The sequence below is a fragment of a genome, unplaced genomic scaffold (assembly GCF_019419815.1).
Source record: "Pyrus x bretschneideri cultivar Hongxiangsu unplaced genomic scaffold, Pyrus_bretschneideri_v1 Contig29, whole genome shotgun sequence".
Classification (NCBI taxonomy): Eukaryota; Viridiplantae; Streptophyta; class Magnoliopsida; order Rosales; family Rosaceae; genus Pyrus; species Pyrus x bretschneideri.
In genome coordinates, this window is record NW_025999601.1 from 2,172,569 (window position 1) to 2,189,859 (window position 17,291).

Sequence of the window (17,291 nt, forward strand, 5' to 3'; positions counted from 1 at the left end):
GCATGGAACCAAAAATTGTGTGGAGATTAGCTATGGTAAGCAAGGTAACTATAGTTTCTAATATATGCTTGTGTTTCCTTTCAGCAGTGTCATTCTGTTAGGGAGTATATGGGCATGAAATCAAGTGCACCGTGTGAGCTTAGAAACCTTTTTAAAAGCCAAACTCATATATGCACCACCACTATCAAATTGGAAAAAATTTAACAACAGCTTGGGGGGTCATAGTGATAAGCTAAGAGGGCGTATTTGATCCATAGGTAGTAATAAGAGAGACTTTCAATATCATCCTCGAGTAACAGACCAAAATCATCGTCAGATGAGGGGTACCAACTCTCGCTGACAGCTCGAATAAGCCCTCCTTGGATGATTCGTCTTTTGAGGGTTTTCGGGCCATGAGCCCAGTCAAAGGAGCTTACTAGTCTAATAGTTGCCTCATCCACTTTACTGTCCATGTTAAAGCTGATAGGTACCTCATCACCAAGATAGTAGGCATCACTGAGAGATTTGAGCAGCCTTGTAAGTGAGTGAACTCTGTTTTGGGTGATGATGTTGATGGATATCCGCATTCGGTTCCAATCTGCATTCGAGAAATTCGTAGGTTAGATACATGCTAAAAGAAAGTATGAAATGGTACGGAAAGTTAGTGATACATTTTGAAGCAAATTTGTTATCTTAATTGGAGTTAAAAGCTATCAATTTATCTTACTTGGCAGTGCTGTTGTTCTAAGATCAGCCATCCAAAGAACCTTAGAAATCGAAGGCCTCGGTAAAAGAACCAATGTTGTAGCATTCGTATTTGTTTCTGTCGCCATTTTCAATGCTTTCTTCACATTAGGATCAATGTCAGCCACTGTGATCACTACACTTGGGTTGTGAATCTTGATCAATCCTTTCATGCTAGCATACACTCCTTGCAGCACTACCACCTCCGAGTTTGACACTCCCGAGAGAGCTCCCACAGCCAAATCGAATATCTTAAACCTTCTCTCTCTACAGACCAATATAGGCCACTTGAGAGCAGTTGCTGCATCTTCACAAGTGCAGTAACTTCCGCCCGAGACAGCGATGTAAGCTTTCTTGCCAACGGTAGACCTGAATTTCTCAAGAAGGGGTGCAAGTGCCTTAACTTCATCAACCGAATGAGCATAAAAGAGAGCATCAACCTTTTGAGGATACATTGCAGCCCACTGAGTGATATAACCAGTAGATAGTGCTTTCCACCATTGATCATCTCGGACTTGAACGATATCTTTGAAAATTACAGTGGTTTCGGACACATAAGCAAGCCTATGTTCACTGTCGCCCCAAGTTTCCTTATCATTTGAGTCAACTGGAAGAACAAATGATCCTGCATTTCTGTACTTTTGAAGCTGATAGCTGCATTTTCACCAAAATAAAAAGTAACCATCAGAAACTATTCCAAATGGCTAAATATAATCCAATTTGAGAATTGTATATCCGGTTGATAACAGATTACTCAGAAAAAATTCTGAAAACAGTAAAATTTTAACACTTGGGTTTGATCGAAATTCAATTTTGTCGAAGGATGAAAATCTAACTACCTCTTTTCGTCATTCTTGTATTACAAAATTCTGACTTCTAGCCACAAATAAATGCTTTAGTGTGTGAACTATTCTACAGGGCTGCCCTCCATATACGACCAGTCACCTTAATGCCCTACGTAGTTACTAACCCATTACTCTAGACTTGGCGCCACAAAAACTCCTTAATTATATTCAGAGTTTAACTTGTAACCAATGTTCCAATGTTTTTGCAGGAAAAATTTGAAATTTTAGTTGTTAGTTTGGTCAGCCTAATTCAAAAGAATCGACTGCTGTAGTTGGCAATGTCCTCCCAAGCCAAATGCAATGAAATAATAATCCCACAATGCAAAGGGGATCTGGAAATTTCGACATGCGCAAGTGGGAGTAAGTAAAGTACAAAGACACAAGCAAGCGGATGCAGAACATCAATTAGTGGAACAAGGAAACAAAAATACCAAATATTAAAAATAATTAATATGCACATCCACAACAGACAAGTTGACCACATTATTAGAGCAATAGTGTTTATATTCCTTCACACAAATTAATCCCCATTAGAAAGAAAATCTGATTTAAGTGCGGAATTAAAACTTGAAATGGCCAAATACACTTTGTGTTCACAGTTTATTCCAAATCAATTTGTAAAGTATGCCTGAATTAATTTGATTTTTTAAACATATGATGACTAATAGGATTTGAGTTTAAAATTTCCAGCTAAGCCAATCAAATTTCTGATTTAAATACTTAGAAGTGCTGGCTACTTGGCTGAAATTAACAACATTTCGTGCAAATTTAACAGTAATTTTCTGTAGTAATTAAGAATATAAGCCTGCATCAAGGTAAAAACTTCTCTACTAAGATGAAAATAACCAAGCGGGTTAGTTCAGTTGGGTAGAGCAGTGTGCTCGCCCTGTATATTGGAGCAGTTAATATTATGGCTTTGTAAAAAACAGATGAAAAGCAGTCAAAAATGTACCTGAGGTGTAGATCTTCGCCAGTCGAAAAGGTGAAGGGTTTCTCGATGAAAAGTGTCTTGATATGCTCTGCAGACAAGAACCAAGAACTGGAAAGGAAGTCCACCTGCACAATTTTATCCAGTGTGATATCATAAGCAGGGTCAGGCAAATAAAGCCCTGCCTCCTTAGACCTGAACTTTCTGTAGCTTGGAAAGGTAAAATCCTTCTGCCTGAATGGCAGAATTCTCCCTATGCTTCCCAAAACCGCATTCTTGTACTTCTCCGTTCCCGCTACATGTGACAAAATCTGCAGCATTTTCTTCCCAGGAATCATGTCATCATCAAGAATGTACACAAGATCGGCGTCGGTTTGCAGAGCCATTTGGAACCTTCCATAGTACTTGAAGTCATAGCTTGAACTTATGAAGCTTATCCTTGAATCGTTGTAGCTTTCGACAATTCTCTTCAACGAAAGCTCATTTGGGCTCCCAAATGAAAGCACCCAAACGTGGTGGAAGGGAAGGGTTTGTTGAAGCAAGGTGTCCAGCTGAGCACAAAGTGTTTTTCTCTTGAAGTGGTTTAAGATCACTGTGACTTTTGGTCTGTTGGGGCCCTTCAAATCCCACTTCGATTTCATTGCCATCAACTGAGCAAGAGTTTCCGTGCCGATGGATTTGCTCTGAAAGTCCAAAACCTCATGGTAAAGCTCTGTCTTAAGCTTGATCATCTGGGCATCGTTGGACTTCTTCTGCATGAAATCAATCTTCTCATGCTCGCAAACTAGCGAGGGCATGATTGGAAGGCTTTCGGTTTGAACAAGAGAAGCGGATTCTTGATAGTGGTTGAGAATGTGGGGTTGGATTATATAGTGTTTCCATTGTTGTGCAATCTTGGTAGCCCATGCAAAGTCTGGTTTGGTTCGTAAATCGATCGAAGGGCTCATGTAGTAAAGAAGGAATGTTGCATAAACTGCAAAGGCAAATTGGAGACAAGTGAGAGCAGTTACAAGCCTAGAAGAAGTACTCTTATGAGCCTTCAACTTGGCCTTCCCTCCCACATAATCATTTAGCATTCCTTCCAAGCAGTCCGCACTTCTTGTGTTCGAATTTCGAGGCATTTCCATCATTTGAGTTCAAGTCCAAATCAATCTCACACCTGCAAAAAAAAAAAAAAAAAAAAAAATCATCAACAAACACATTCATAAATCGTTCATCGGCCTAGGATCTTGAGCTAAAAAAACTTGTGAAGCAATTTAAGTTTGAAACTCACCAAAAACAAGAACCCAAATGAGCAAAAACAACAAATCTGAACTTGTTAAGAGTGCTAGCTATGAAACAAGTAGAGGTTGAGATTATTAACGAAATTTCATCAAACACTTGGACTTCACCACCACCAACCCCTTAAGGAGAAAAGGTTTTGAGGAGAGGCCAAAAGGGCTTTCAAGTAAGCTGGTCCTAATTGTGTTGACAAGCTTTGAGGGGTCATGTGTTTATATATATATATATATATATATATATATCTATGTATCCATATGTATGTATATGTATAGAAGGAAAAGTACAAGAAAAGTGAAGGGGAAGCACCCCATGGAAAATGCAGCAAGGGTCACATGGGCAAAACGCATATAATTAAAACGGACGGTTAGGATTAAGTTATAAGAAGAGTTTTTTTTAGACGCGTTCGCTTTTCACTACTACTCGTACATTTCCACCCTTAAGGCACCGTTGAAAGCGGGCTCTGCTGCCGCAGATAAGGGCTCCTCCTGCGTTTTCGGCACTGCTATGTGACAAAAAATTCTCACTCTCCTTCTCTCTCTGTCTGTCTCATATGTACTGCCTGAGACCCCACAAGACAATCGAAGCCCTCAAATTCTGAACCTTAGAAATCTATAATCATTGTTTAACGGACTTTATAGAAACCCAATTGGCCAAATCCCCAAAAATTAAATTTGTCAAAATCTCAATTCCCAAGAAAAATTGGTATCTGATTTTGTCTTAAGACGGTCAACACATGGAGTTCATGAACCAGGAAAGAAAAAGGAGTAGTAGTGCATACGCCAAGTTATAAGATACAAATTGATGTGGCAATATTTTATTTGTTTTCGGTCTTAGTCGGTTATAAAAATTATGTATTCACAAAAAGTAAAAATTGGAAATTTGCACGTCATTTAGTAACAAATGTTGGTAATAAATGAAAAAGAACTTGTATCATGTAGATTTACTGACTCATACTTCCTAGTTTGATTATGAAAAATAAAAAAAAAGTACTACTAGATACATTAACTTATAGGATACAAACTAATGTGTTAGTGTTTTATTTTTTATTTGATATTTGTCCAAAGGAAAATGAAGACAACGTAGAGATAAGACTCATGCAAGCTACCTTGATGATGAAGGAAATAGAGATAAGAGAGAAGTTCCTTTTTCAGCTTTTCTCCTTCAGCAAAACAGGCGAAAGCTAAACCTGAAATTCACACCCCACCATACACAGCGTGAACGAGAGCTGCCGCGTAGGTTTACAGAGAATGATGCATGTGCATGAGAGGCATAAAGATTGAGTACTATAGAGATAATTAGTTCATAAATAACTAAACAAATCTTTATGTACATTTGAAATATATATAGTTTGACCATATGAAGATACCTAATTGTACATTGCAGCAAGCTGTAATTTGTTAATGGTTTTTTGGCCGAACTTTGACAAGTTGAATGCAAGAAACCTTTATTCCTGCGAATTTTGCTTGCAGTGGGGATAATCCAAATGGGTTTGTACCCTTTATTCAAGAAAATTAGAAATTAGAAGGCAAAGTATGAATTGAGAAGAGAAATTTCCTGTATTGCATAAACTGGTCAAGTCGTATTTTTGTTGGTGAATTGCCATTAGAGTTGCAGAAGCTGAATAATTAAGAAGAAGATGGGATTTTAGGTTTCATAACATTTGCAACGAGGAAAGCTATGCTTACACGTTTGCTCATTCACATCTTGACAAAGTTGGTCACTGGTCATCCAATGTGCTACAAATAGATTTACTGCTTGGAAATGATAAAAGAGCATTTCGGTTAAGAAGAAGGGTTGAGAAAATGAACTAGTTATATTGAGAAAATACCTAATCAATACATGGAAGTCCTTCAGACAAATTTACTTTGCATACGGAAGTCTTTTAAAATAATAGTAAAGAAAAAAAGTGTTTTGCTCACTCCGTCTGAAGTCTTCCCATTGGGCCCAAAAAAATTAGGCTTGATCCAATTTTATAAAAATCAACTCATGATAAATTGGAAAGACTTTTCATATTAGCATTCCACAAAATGTTGAATGCACCTCATATTAAAATCTAATATTAAATGATTTATTTACCCTACTATACAATGATAATTTTGACCTTATTAGGTTTAAAAAAAAAAAAATTTCTAAATACACTCCAAATCACTTTTAACGTATTATTTATCTTCTTCAACTATCAAAATCCTTCGACTCTCCATTATGAACAAAACCCTAACCAATGAAACTACAAACATGTTGATTGAGAAAAATTATTTTTGACAAATAAAACACGAAATCGATGTTTCAGAAGCTTCACATGAGGTAAGACTTCATATTCTTTATTGTTTTAGTGATTTTGACGACATTGATGATTAGTATTTTAAGGGTATTTTAAGGTAAGACTTCATATTCTTCATATTCTTTATTGTTTTCATATTCTTCATATTCTTGAGTTTAGTATTTTAAGGGTAGTGTTATTTACACACTTCTTTTTAACTCACACACTATTGTTATTTTGTCCATTAATCTTTTACAACTCATTTTATTCGACAACACGAAATTAAAAAAGTGTGTAAGAAGTAAGAATGAGTGTGTGAATAACACCACCCTATATTAAATTCACGAGTCTCAATCATAAACATTTTCTTTAATCAGAAACATTTCATTAATCAAATAAACTGTAGAACATCATGAAGGGCATGATTCGACTTTGAAAATTGTACGTATCACATGCATGCATGGTCCCTTTAAAAAGAACTAAACACACACAGAAATCTATTATCTTCGATCAGTCTTTAATTACCATCTGCTGCTCTGAGGAGGACATAATTGTTAATTAAGCATCTCACAGAAGCGCATGCGCCCTGACATTTTAAAATAAAATTTAACCGACATGCATTTGACTCTCACTAGATTAGATCGTAACCTCATTTAGTAAACGTATAAACCAGCTTCAGAAACATTTCATGAATCAAATAAAATGTAGAACATCATCAAGAAATACAATTTCACACGATTACAAACACAATGGAAAGGTAATACAAAACCTCACTACGAATCATATCCAACCAAACTAAATGATAATGCTCATGAAACAAAACCTTACATTACTTTTTAATGAACCTGTAAAAGACGATGCTTCTTAGGCAAAGAAGTCGTTCTATGAGATATAATGAAGAGGTCCTCACAGTCCATTGCCGGAAAAAATACGCCAAATCACAATCTAACCAACAAAAAAGCCCGAACGGTATGAATCCCCCTTAAGCCACCGCAATGACACCAAAGAGGAAAAACTGCACCAACCTTTGATGATGTTTCAGTAATGGGGTAAAAAAACCATGGTATAAGTCACCTCCAAGTTCTAACAAATGTCGAGTTTCTTCTCATAGAACATTGCCAAGACCAAATCATAGAAACACCTCGGATTTGAACAACTATCATTGCTCTAAATTCAAGATTGACCAGTAATCATAATTGCTACAAAAGGCTCTTCTCAACAGAAGGAGAGAGCGACCATAACCATAAAAGTCGACAGATCGAGCAACACCACTACCTAAATAGGGATGCAAAGAGAAGGAAGAGATCAAGAAAGACTTACCATTGACAACCTAATTAAACAAATGAGATATTGATCTAACCAATCATAGACTAGGGAAAGAAACAAAAATAGATGGGTGACACAATCGACTAACTAATTGGATTACTTAAAATAATGCAATTAGAGCACATGGTATCTTGTGAAAAAAGGACTAACTAATTGGACACATGGCACTCTTTGATGCTTTGATGTTTGTGAGCAGTTAACATGCGGCTATTATGGTGAACCTGTATGATTGACTAACAGTCTCAACTTTGGTTAAAATAAAAAAAACAAAAGATAACATAAAACATCTGTACCAACGAACCAACGAACTAAAAAAAGAGAACATAAAAATTTGAAACACTCGAACTCATTCACTTTTAACCAAACCATATTTACCAAAAAAAACACCTCTGGTGGCAATTATAATATGTTTAGGATTGAAATATTTCTTCTCCACTATCGTGTAATTGGTGGTTGACCTTGTACGATCAACAATGGACTATCGAATTATTCCCCTAAATAAAGATGAAAGAAGAATGAATATTTTCAAACTTCAAAGTTAGGGAAATTATGTTATAATAAACCCTGCTTGCTCTGGAGCTTTGTTTTTTTTTTTTTTTTTTTTTTTTTTGGGAGGTGGAAGAGAGAGAAGGGTTGGGGGAGGAGGGCCAGCTAGACTATTTGTTCTTTTCCTCTTTGTTCAAACTTATTCCGTGTTTTTATTGGCCAAAAAAATAAAAAAAGTTTGCATTGTGTCCCTACTATGTTATCTATTGAAAAATTAAACATCTGCTTATGTAATCATAAAAAATAAAAAAAATAAAAATTAGGGCATGGTAGAGCTTCCTCCGTATAATTTAATAGGATGAAATTAATCACCTACCATATATGAAGATTATATGACATGAAGCAATAAGAAGAGTGCAAAATGGATGACCTCTTCTAAGGAATCTGACCAATAACAACTAATAGGAATTTCTCATTAGATAACGCGATTCAATAATACATATGAGTGAATTATGGTCAAAACTTATATGCCAAATAAGAGAAGCAATATAAAATTAATTTACACTTCTTTTATTGGCACAAGCTTAAAAATTTGAATTATAGATACATAAGTAGCTCACTTAAAACCTAAAATCAAATTATTGATTTTTGAGATTTAAGTAACTTATCTTCACCTTTCCACCTTCACATTAAAATAGGAAAAATGGAATGGTGTTCTGTTTTTATTTTTGGCCTCACTTAAACCTAAAATCAATTATTGATTTTTGAGATCTTTCTTCATTTTTTATGTGATTAATAAGACAAGTTTGTAATATCATGGCTTCATTTTAAACGTTGTAAAGCATGCATCCTATTATAATTTCCAATATATTCATCAATTTCTTCTTAGTATTTTATAACTTGATTAAAATATGAAACTATTTGGCAATAATATGACTTCACTTTCTTGATAAATCTCTCTATTAAAAATTATAATAATGTAAGTGTTAGATTGCCTTGATGGATACAACTTTCCTCTTTCATGGCCCCTGACAATTTATTTATTTATTTTAAACCGTCATGCATTTGACTCTCACTAGATTAGATCTTAACCTCAATTTAGTAAACCTATACGCCACTTCTGACACTTTCAAGCATATTTTATCCCCCCCCCCCCCTCCTCTTCCCTCCTCTTCTCTCCTTTCATTGTTTCATATATATGATCCAAGGTCAAAACCCTATATATTAGACCAAATAAAAAAAAATCATTCTCTCCTTCATTGTTTCATATATATGATCCAAGGTCAAAACCCTATATATTAGACCAAATAAAAAAAAAATCATCATTGGTGGTTGTCAGTATGGAATCTTGAAGAAAAAAAAACGCTTCTTTGACTCCAGCCATGTATGAATGAGGTGTATCAGATTTGGACAGTAAACAAAATATAGTTAGTGGAAGCTACGTAACCAAAATGTACAAAAATGTACAAAAATTGAGTTGGACTATAACTTAACTAGTTTTACAAGCTGATCAACTCATATTTGTAAAGAGTTCTGATGAAATACAATATCTCACGTAAGAAGATTGATTCTTTACAAATGATAGGTTAAGTGCTACTCAGTAGATTGCATTGAGATTTTTGAGATAAAACCATGCATGCAAGTCCAAAAAGCTTAGCACGACCTTGCATTGGATTTATATATGTACACGATATCGTCGAGGATAATATCATTAAAATACGCAAGTAGCTAATATAAAATGTAGACCCTAACAGAATAGAAACTAGTTTTACGTGACCTAACAATACCTAAGAAATTTGCAGTTTATAAAAGTCTTAAGAATCTCCATGTGCATGTTTCTTATTTAATTACAAGCGTACATACCCTTGTACCCTACGTCGTTTGTCCTTTCTCTTAGTCAATGTGTGATGATTCTTGGTCGTACTTAGTGGGCATTTGTACATGTAAGTGGAGTAACACCTAACAGATTTCTCGAGGTATTTCACGTGGCCTAAAGAAAGAGGAGGATTTTTGAAGGGATCTGGCTAAATCCAATTCAGGACTGCTTTAGTCCCATAAGGTGTACAAATAAATATTGTAGTTTAAATTCTGTTTGGCGTTGACTTATCTACAATACGTGATCTATATATGCTAGAGTTCTCTCGTTCATTCATAATAGGATTTGTTACCATAGTACTTTTATACAAAAAAGACTAATTGGTGGTTTCAACACGGCAATAATTACATATAAATAAAACCTTTAATAAGAATTAAGGAAATGCTTTCTAACCATTAAATTAGATAAGAAATGGTCCAATGATGCTAAGAATTAGGTATTCTCATTTCTTTGTCCATTAATATTTGATATTAAGAAAAGAAAATTATTATGGTACTCCAAAATTCTTATTTTGCACTCCAATTTTTTATATTTAGAGAAAAAAATACATTTGTAAAGAGTGCAAAATGAGATTTTTAGAATGCCAATAACAATTCTTTAAAAAAATATGTGTTTTATATGTAAGAACTAGAAGTTCTGAATCCAGATACTGTAATGAGACCTGAAGTTCTTAATAAAAAGATTTGTAGTACAAAAAAAAAAAATTGTGGGATTGTAATGTGGAAGCCAACTGTTAAGGACATTGCATTCTTTCATGTCCATAAATTGTGCTCTAGCAAGCTAGTAGCAGCTCATAACAATGGCAACAGAACTCAAGAAAATGTAGAGAGAGAGTTTAGAGAGAGAAGCAAATGAATAAGCTTGCATGTATTTCTAGAGAGAGAATGTTCATTACAATAGAAAGTGAGCCAACTCACTATTTATACAAAGAAGGAATCTTAACAACTAAGTAACCTCCTAACTAACTCACATCCAATGGTCAATATTTCTCTAACCAATCTTTGATCTAATGATACATCAACAGAACACATGGCTTACATCAAATCATGCCATTTGGCATTTACATGGTTAATACCCCCTCTCAATCTCAACTTGGGTAACCAAGTTTGAGATTGCAGTAATGATGAAGAAATAGCGAACCATGTAATCCCTTTGTCAAAATTTCAGCTACTTGGTCTTTAGTTGAAATGTATTCAACCTGCAAGTCTCTCTTTTGCACTCGTTCCCTAACAAACTGAAAATTAGTTTCCAAGTGTTTGATCCGAGTATGAAAGACAAGATTCGAACAAAGTGCCAATGTGGAAATATTGTCACAATGTAACAGAGGAGGAGTAGGTAAAAACACTTGCAAATCTTTTAAAATCAGTCTAATCCAAGCTAGGTCTACTGTTGCATTAACTAAGGCTTTGTACTCAGCCTCTGTTGAACTTCTGGACACCCCAGCTTGCTTCTTAGATTGCCATGAAATTGAATTGAGGCCTAAGAACACAACATAACCAGTGGTAGATCTCCTAGTATTACTATCAGATGCCCAATCTGCATCACTGAAAACAGTTAAGTCGACTTGTGAATATGCAAAGTAAGTGAGACCACAAGCTACAGTGCCTTGAAGATAACTTAAGATCTGTTTAACAAGAGAAAAGTGAACATCTGTAGATTTAGCCATAAATTGACAAGTACAATTCACAGAATAAGCAATGTCTTGATGAGTGAATGTGAGATATTGAAGGGCTCATACTAAACTTCGAAAATTGGTTGGATCTGTCCATGGTGTGCCTTCATCTTTGAGTAGTTGTGTGTGAGGCTTACAGAGAGTAGAATAAGGTTTACATGATTCTAGACTAGCCTTTTTGAACAAATTCTTGATATACTTGGACTGAGATATAAACAGGTCTTCATTTTCCGGATATGTAATTTGCAAGCCCAAAAAGAAAGTGAGCATACCCATGTCTTTCATATCAAAAACCTCTCCTAAAGAATCAATAATCTGTTGCACCAGTGAGGAATTAGATCAGTAATAATGATATCATCTACACAGAGTAGAAGTATCACTACATCAGCACCTTGTGTTTTAACAAAAAGATTGGTATCTAACTCTGAAACAACAAAGCCCAATGTTGGTAGATATGTTGTAAACTTAGAATTCCAGGCTCTAGGTGCTTGTTTTAAACCATATAAAGACTTCATTAACTTACAAACATAATCAGGATGCTCAGAGTCTTGGAAACCTTGTGGTTGCTTCATAAACACCTCTTCTTGTAAATCCCCATGAAGAAAGCATTATTCACATCTAGTTGTCTAAGAATCCATTTTTGAGACGCATCAAGAGCTAAAACAAGTCGAATTGTACTATGCCTTACCATAGTAATGAATGTTTCTTCATAATCTAACCTATGTTCTTGACTGAACCCTTGAGCAACTAGCCTTGCTTTGTACCTGGAAATCACACCATGTTGATCTCTTTTGTCTTTGTATACCCACTTGCTACCAATTATATTTTTGTCCAAAGGTGGAGGAACTAAAACCCATGTACCTTGTTTCTGTAAAGTTGTGAATTCATCCACCATTGTTGCTCTCCAATTTTCACATTTAACTATAGCTTTATATGAGGAAGGTTCATCTCTTTCAACAATACTAAGTAATGCAGTATATCCACAGAATGCAAAATCACCAGAGAATGAAGATGAAGGAGAACATGCAGAATATGCATTATAATCCGTTCTCTGAATTGCACCAGACTTTAGTCTAGTTTGCATAAAATGTTCATTTAAAGATACTAGTTTGTGATGAAGAACTTGCTAAACTTGAATCATAATGGGTTAGAAGGAATATTTACCTCGATTTGAGCTGAGTTATGGACAGGCAACAAAGAGTTGATAGTTGGTGCAGAGAGTAAAGTAGTGTGGGGTGGAGAATCTTGTAATTGAGAGGTTGCTTGAACACCTGTGGATCCCTGTGAATTCTGAGAAGATTCTTGTATATCTAAACTCACTTGAACTTAAACAGAAGTCTCACTACTGGAATTTTGTGAATAAGTAGAATCTAGCTGTGAATTCTTAGCATGAACTGGTAAAACATAAGGAACTATCACAACATGATGTCTATGCAATTGTCCAGCAACATTTGGTGCACATGTTTGAGTACTACTTTGATAAAAAAGGAAATGTCTGCTCATCATGAATCACATATCTAGAGATAAACAACCTTCTTAGCTCTATGATAACAAAACACACCCTTATAGCCTAGAGCATATCCCACAAATACACATTGTTCTGTCCTGACACCTAATTTGGATGTTTTATAAGGTCTAAGGTAAGGGTACACTGCTGTTCCAAACACTTTTAGAGATTGTAACACATGGTGAACTTTGAATAATTGGAAAAATGGAGACTGCATACTTAAAGATTTACAAGGCATTCTATTGATTAGAAAAACTGCATGTGCACAGGCATGGAACCAAAAATTGTGTGGGAGATTAGCTATGGTAAGCAAGGTAACTATAGTTTCTAATATATGCTTGTGTTTCCTTTCAGCAGTGTCATTCTGTTAGGGAGTATATGGGCATGAAATCAAGTGCACCGTGTGAGCTTAGAAACCTTTTAAAAGCCAAACTCATATATGCACCACCACTATCAAATTGGAAAAATTTAACAACAGCTTGGGGGTCATAGTGATAAGCTAAGAGGGCGTATTTGATCCATAGGTAGTAATAAGGAGAGACTTCAATATCATCCTCGAGTAACAGACCAAAATCATCGTCAGATGAAGGGTACCAACTCTCGCTGACAGCTCGAATAAGCCCTCCTTGGATGATTCGTCTTTTGAGGGTTTTCGGGCCATGAGCCCAGTCAAAGGAGCTTACTAGTCTAATAGTTGCCTCATCCACTTTACTGTCCATGTTAAAGCTGATAGGTACCTCATCACCAAGATAGTAGGCATCACTGAGAGATTTGAGCAGCCTTGTAAGTGAGTGAACTCTGTTTTGGGTGATGATGTTGATGGATATCCGCATTCGGTTCCAATCTGCATTCGAGAAATTCGTAGGTTAGATACATGCTAAAAGAAAGTATGAAATGGTACGGAAAGTTAGTGATACATTTTGAAGCAAATTTGTTATCTTAATTGGAGTTAAAAGCTATCAATTTATCTTACTTGGCAGTGCTGTTGTTCTAAGATCAGCCATCCAAAGAACCTTAGAAATCGAAGGCCTCGGTAAAAGAACCAATGTTGTAGCATTCGTATTTGTTTCTGTCGCCATTTTCAATGCTTTCTTCACATTAGGATCAATGTCAGCCACTGTGATCACTACACTTGGGTTGTGAATCTTGATCAATCCTTTCATGCTAGCATACACTCCTTGCAGCACTACCACCTCCGAGTTTGACACTCCCGAGAGAGCTCCCACAGCCAAATCGAATATCTTAAACCTTCTCTCTCTACAGACCAATATAGGCCACTTGAGAGCAGTTGCTGCATCTTCACAAGTGCAGTAACTTCCGCCCGAGACAGCGATGTAAGCTTTCTTGCCAACGGTAGACCTGAATTTCTCAAGAAGGGGTGCAAGTGCCTTAACTTCATCAACCGAATGAGCATAAAAGAGAGCATCAACCTTTTGAGGATACATTGCAGCCCACTGAGTGATATAACCAGTAGATAGTGCTTTCCACCATTGATCATCTCGGACTTGAACGATATCTTTGAAAATTACAGTGGTTTCGGACACATAAGCAAGCCTATGTTCACTGTCGCCCCAAGTTTCCTTATCATTTGAGTCAACTGGAAGAACAAATGATCCTGCATTTCTGTACTTTTGAAGCTGATAGCTGCATTTTCACCAAAATAAAAAGTAACCATCAGAAACTATTCCAAATGGCTAAATATAATCCAATTTGAGAATTGTATATCCGGTTGATAACAGATTACTCAGAAAAAATTCTGAAAACAGTAAAATTTTAACACTTGGGTTTGATCGAAATTCAATTTTGTCGAAGGATGAAAATCTAACTACCTCTTTTCGTCATTCTTGTATTACAAAATTCTGACTTCTAGCCACAAATAAATGCTTTAGTGTGTGAACTATTCTACAGGGCTGCCCTCCATATACGACCAGTCACCTTAATGCCCTACGTAGTTACTAACCCATTACTCTAGACTTGGCGCCACAAAAACTCCTTAATTATATTCAGAGTTTAACTTGTAACCAATGTTCCAATGTTTTTGCAGGAAAAATTTGAAATTTTAGTTGTTAGTTTGGTCAGCCTAATTCAAAAGAATCGACTGCTGTAGTTGGCAATGTCCTCCCAAGCCAAATGCAATGAAATAATAATCCCACAATGCAAAGGGGAATCTGGAAAATTTCGACATGCGCAAGTGGGAGTAAGTAAAGTACAAGACACAAGCAAGCGGATGCAGAACATCAATTAGTGGAACAAGGAAACAAAAATACCAAATATTAAAATAAAATAATTAATATGCACATCCACAACAGACAAGTTGACCACATTATTAGAGCAATAGTGTTTATATTCCTTCACACAAATTAATCCCCATTAGAAAGAAAATCTGATTTAAGTGCGGAATTAAAACTTGAAATGGCCAAATACACTTTGTGTTCACAGTTTATTCCAAATCAATTTTCTAAAGTATGCCTGAATTAATTTGATTTTTTAAACATATGATGACTAATAGGATTTGAGTTTAAAATTTCCAGCTAAGCCAATCAAATTTCTGATTTAAATACTTAGAAGTGCTGGCTACTTGGCTGAAATTAACAACATTTCGTGCAAATTTAACAGTAATTTTCTGTAGTAATTAAGAATATAAACCTGCATCAAGGTAAAAACTTCTCTACTAAGATGAAAATAACCAAGCGGGTTAGTTCAGTTGGGTAGAGCAGTGTGCTCGCCCTGTATATTGGAGCAGTTAATATTATGGCTTTGTAAAAAACAGATGAAAAGCAGTCAAAAATGTACCTGAGGTGTAGATCTTCGCCAGTCGAAAAGGTGAAGGGTTTCTCGATGAAAAGTGTCTTGATATGCTCTGCAGACAAGAACCAAGAACTGGAAAGGAAGTCCACCTGCACAATTTTATCCAGTGTGATATCATAAGCAGGGTCAGGCAAATAAAGCCCTGCCTCCTTAGACCTGAACTTTCTGTAGCTTGGAAAGGTAAAATCCTTCTGCCTGAATGGCAGAATTCTCCCTATGCTTCCCAAAACCGCATTCTTGTACTTCTCCGTTCCCGCTACATGTGACAAAATCTGCAGCATTTTCTTCCCAGGAATCATGTCATCATCAAGAATGTACACAAGATCGGCTTCGGTTTGCAGAGCCATTTGGAACCTTCCATAGTACTTGAAGTCATAGCTTGAACTTATGAAGCTTATCCTTGAATCGTTGTAGCTTTCGACAATTCTCTTCAACGAAAGCTCATTTGGGCTCCCAAATGAAAGCACCCAAACGTGGTGGAAGGGAAGGGTTTGTTGAAGCAAGGTGTCCAGCTGAGCACAAAGTGTTTTTCTCTTGAAGTGGTTTAAGATCACTGTGACTTTTGGTCTGTTGGGGCCCTTCAAATCCCACTTCGATTTCATTGCCATCAACTGAGCAAGAGTTTCCGTGCCGATGGATTTGCTCTGAAAGTCCAAAACCTCATGGTAAAGCTCTGTCTTAAGCTTGATCATCTGGGCATCGTTGGACTTCTTCTGCATGAAATCAATCTTCTCATGCTCGCAAACTAGCGAGGGCATGATTGGAAGGCTTTCGGTTTGAACAAGAGAAGCGGATTCTTGATAGTGGTTGAGAATGTGGGGTTGGATTATATAGTGTTTCCATTGTTGTGCAATCTTGGTAGCCCATGCAAAGTCTGGTTTGGTTCGTAAATCGATCGAAGGGCTCATGTAGTAAAGAAGGAATGTTGCATAAACTGCAAAGGCAAATTGGAGACAAGTGAGAGCAGTTACAAGCCTAGAAGAAGTACTCTTATGAGCCTTCAACTTGGCCTTCCCTCCCACATAATCATTTAGCATTCCTTCCAAGCAGTCCGCACTTCTTGTGTTCGAATTTCGAGGCATTTCCATCATTTGAGTTCAAGTCCAAATCAATCTCACACCTGCAAAAAAAAAAAAAAAAAAAAAAATATCATCAACAAACACATTCATAAATCGTTCATCGGCCTTGGATCTTGAGCTAAAAAAAACTTGTGAAGCAATTTAAGTTTGAAACTCACCAAAAACAAGAACCCAAATGAGCAAAAACAACAAATCTGAACTTGTTAAGAGTGCTAGCTATGAAACAAGTAGAGGTTGAGATTATTAACGAAATTTCATCAAACACTTGGACTTCACCACCACCAACCACCTTAAGGAGCTAGAAAAGGTTTTGAGGAGAGGCCAAAGGGGCTTTCAAGTAAGCTGGTCCTAATTGTGTTGACAAGCTTTGAGGGGTCATGTGTTTATATATATATATCTATGTATCCATATGTATGTATATGTATAGAAGGAAAAGTACAAGAAAAGTGAAGGGGAAGCACCCCATGGAAAATGCAGCAAGGGTCACATGGGGCAAAACG

The 17,291-nt window shown here is 36.2% G+C and overlaps 2 protein-coding genes across 2 annotated transcripts; both read right to left on the reverse strand.

Annotated features, from left to right (window-relative positions):
• Window positions 1-200: 200 nt before the first annotated feature.
• On the reverse strand, window positions 201-3,942 carry LOC125479451. The gene is made up of 4 exons (XM_048588727.1): window positions 3,770-3,942; window positions 2,521-3,655; window positions 707-1,377; window positions 201-577 (listed from the first exon to the last, which is right to left on the reverse strand). Exons 2-4 carry the CDS (start codon window positions 3,624-3,626, stop codon window positions 201-203), a joined length of 2,154 nt encoding a protein of 717 aa, XP_048444684.1. The 5' UTR covers window positions 3,627-3,655; window positions 3,770-3,942.
• Window positions 3,943-13,263: 9,321 nt separating this feature from the next.
• On the reverse strand, window positions 13,264-17,071 carry LOC125479452. The gene is made up of 4 exons (XM_048588728.1): window positions 16,950-17,071; window positions 15,698-16,832; window positions 13,878-14,548; window positions 13,264-13,748 (listed from the first exon to the last, which is right to left on the reverse strand). Exons 2-4 carry the CDS (start codon window positions 16,801-16,803, stop codon window positions 13,264-13,266), a joined length of 2,262 nt encoding a protein of 753 aa, XP_048444685.1. The 5' UTR covers window positions 16,804-16,832; window positions 16,950-17,071.
• Between the last annotated feature and the right edge of the window lie 220 nt (window positions 17,072-17,291).

Bases quoted from the DNA above. Each gene is read 5' to 3' on its own strand.
- LOC125479452 (XM_048588728.1), bottom strand. From the start codon at position 16,803: ATGATGGAAATGCCTCGAAATTCGAACACAAGAAGTGCGGACTGCTTG. The intron at 14,549-15,697 runs GTACATTTTTGA...GTGAAAATGCAG, and splicing joins GGCGAAGATCTACACCTCAG to CTATCAGCTTCAAAAGTACA. The intron at 13,749-13,877 runs GTAAGATAAATT...TCTCGAATGCAG, and splicing joins TAGAACAACAGCACTGCCAA to ATTGGAACCGAATGCGGATA.
- LOC125479451 (XM_048588727.1), bottom strand. From the start codon at position 3,626: ATGATGGAAATGCCTCGAAATTCGAACACAAGAAGTGCGGACTGCTTG. The intron at 1,378-2,520 runs GTACATTTTTGA...GTGAAAATGCAG, and splicing joins GGCGAAGATCTACACCTCAG to CTATCAGCTTCAAAAGTACA. The intron at 578-706 runs GTAAGATAAATT...TCTCGAATGCAG, and splicing joins TAGAACAACAGCACTGCCAA to ATTGGAACCGAATGCGGATA.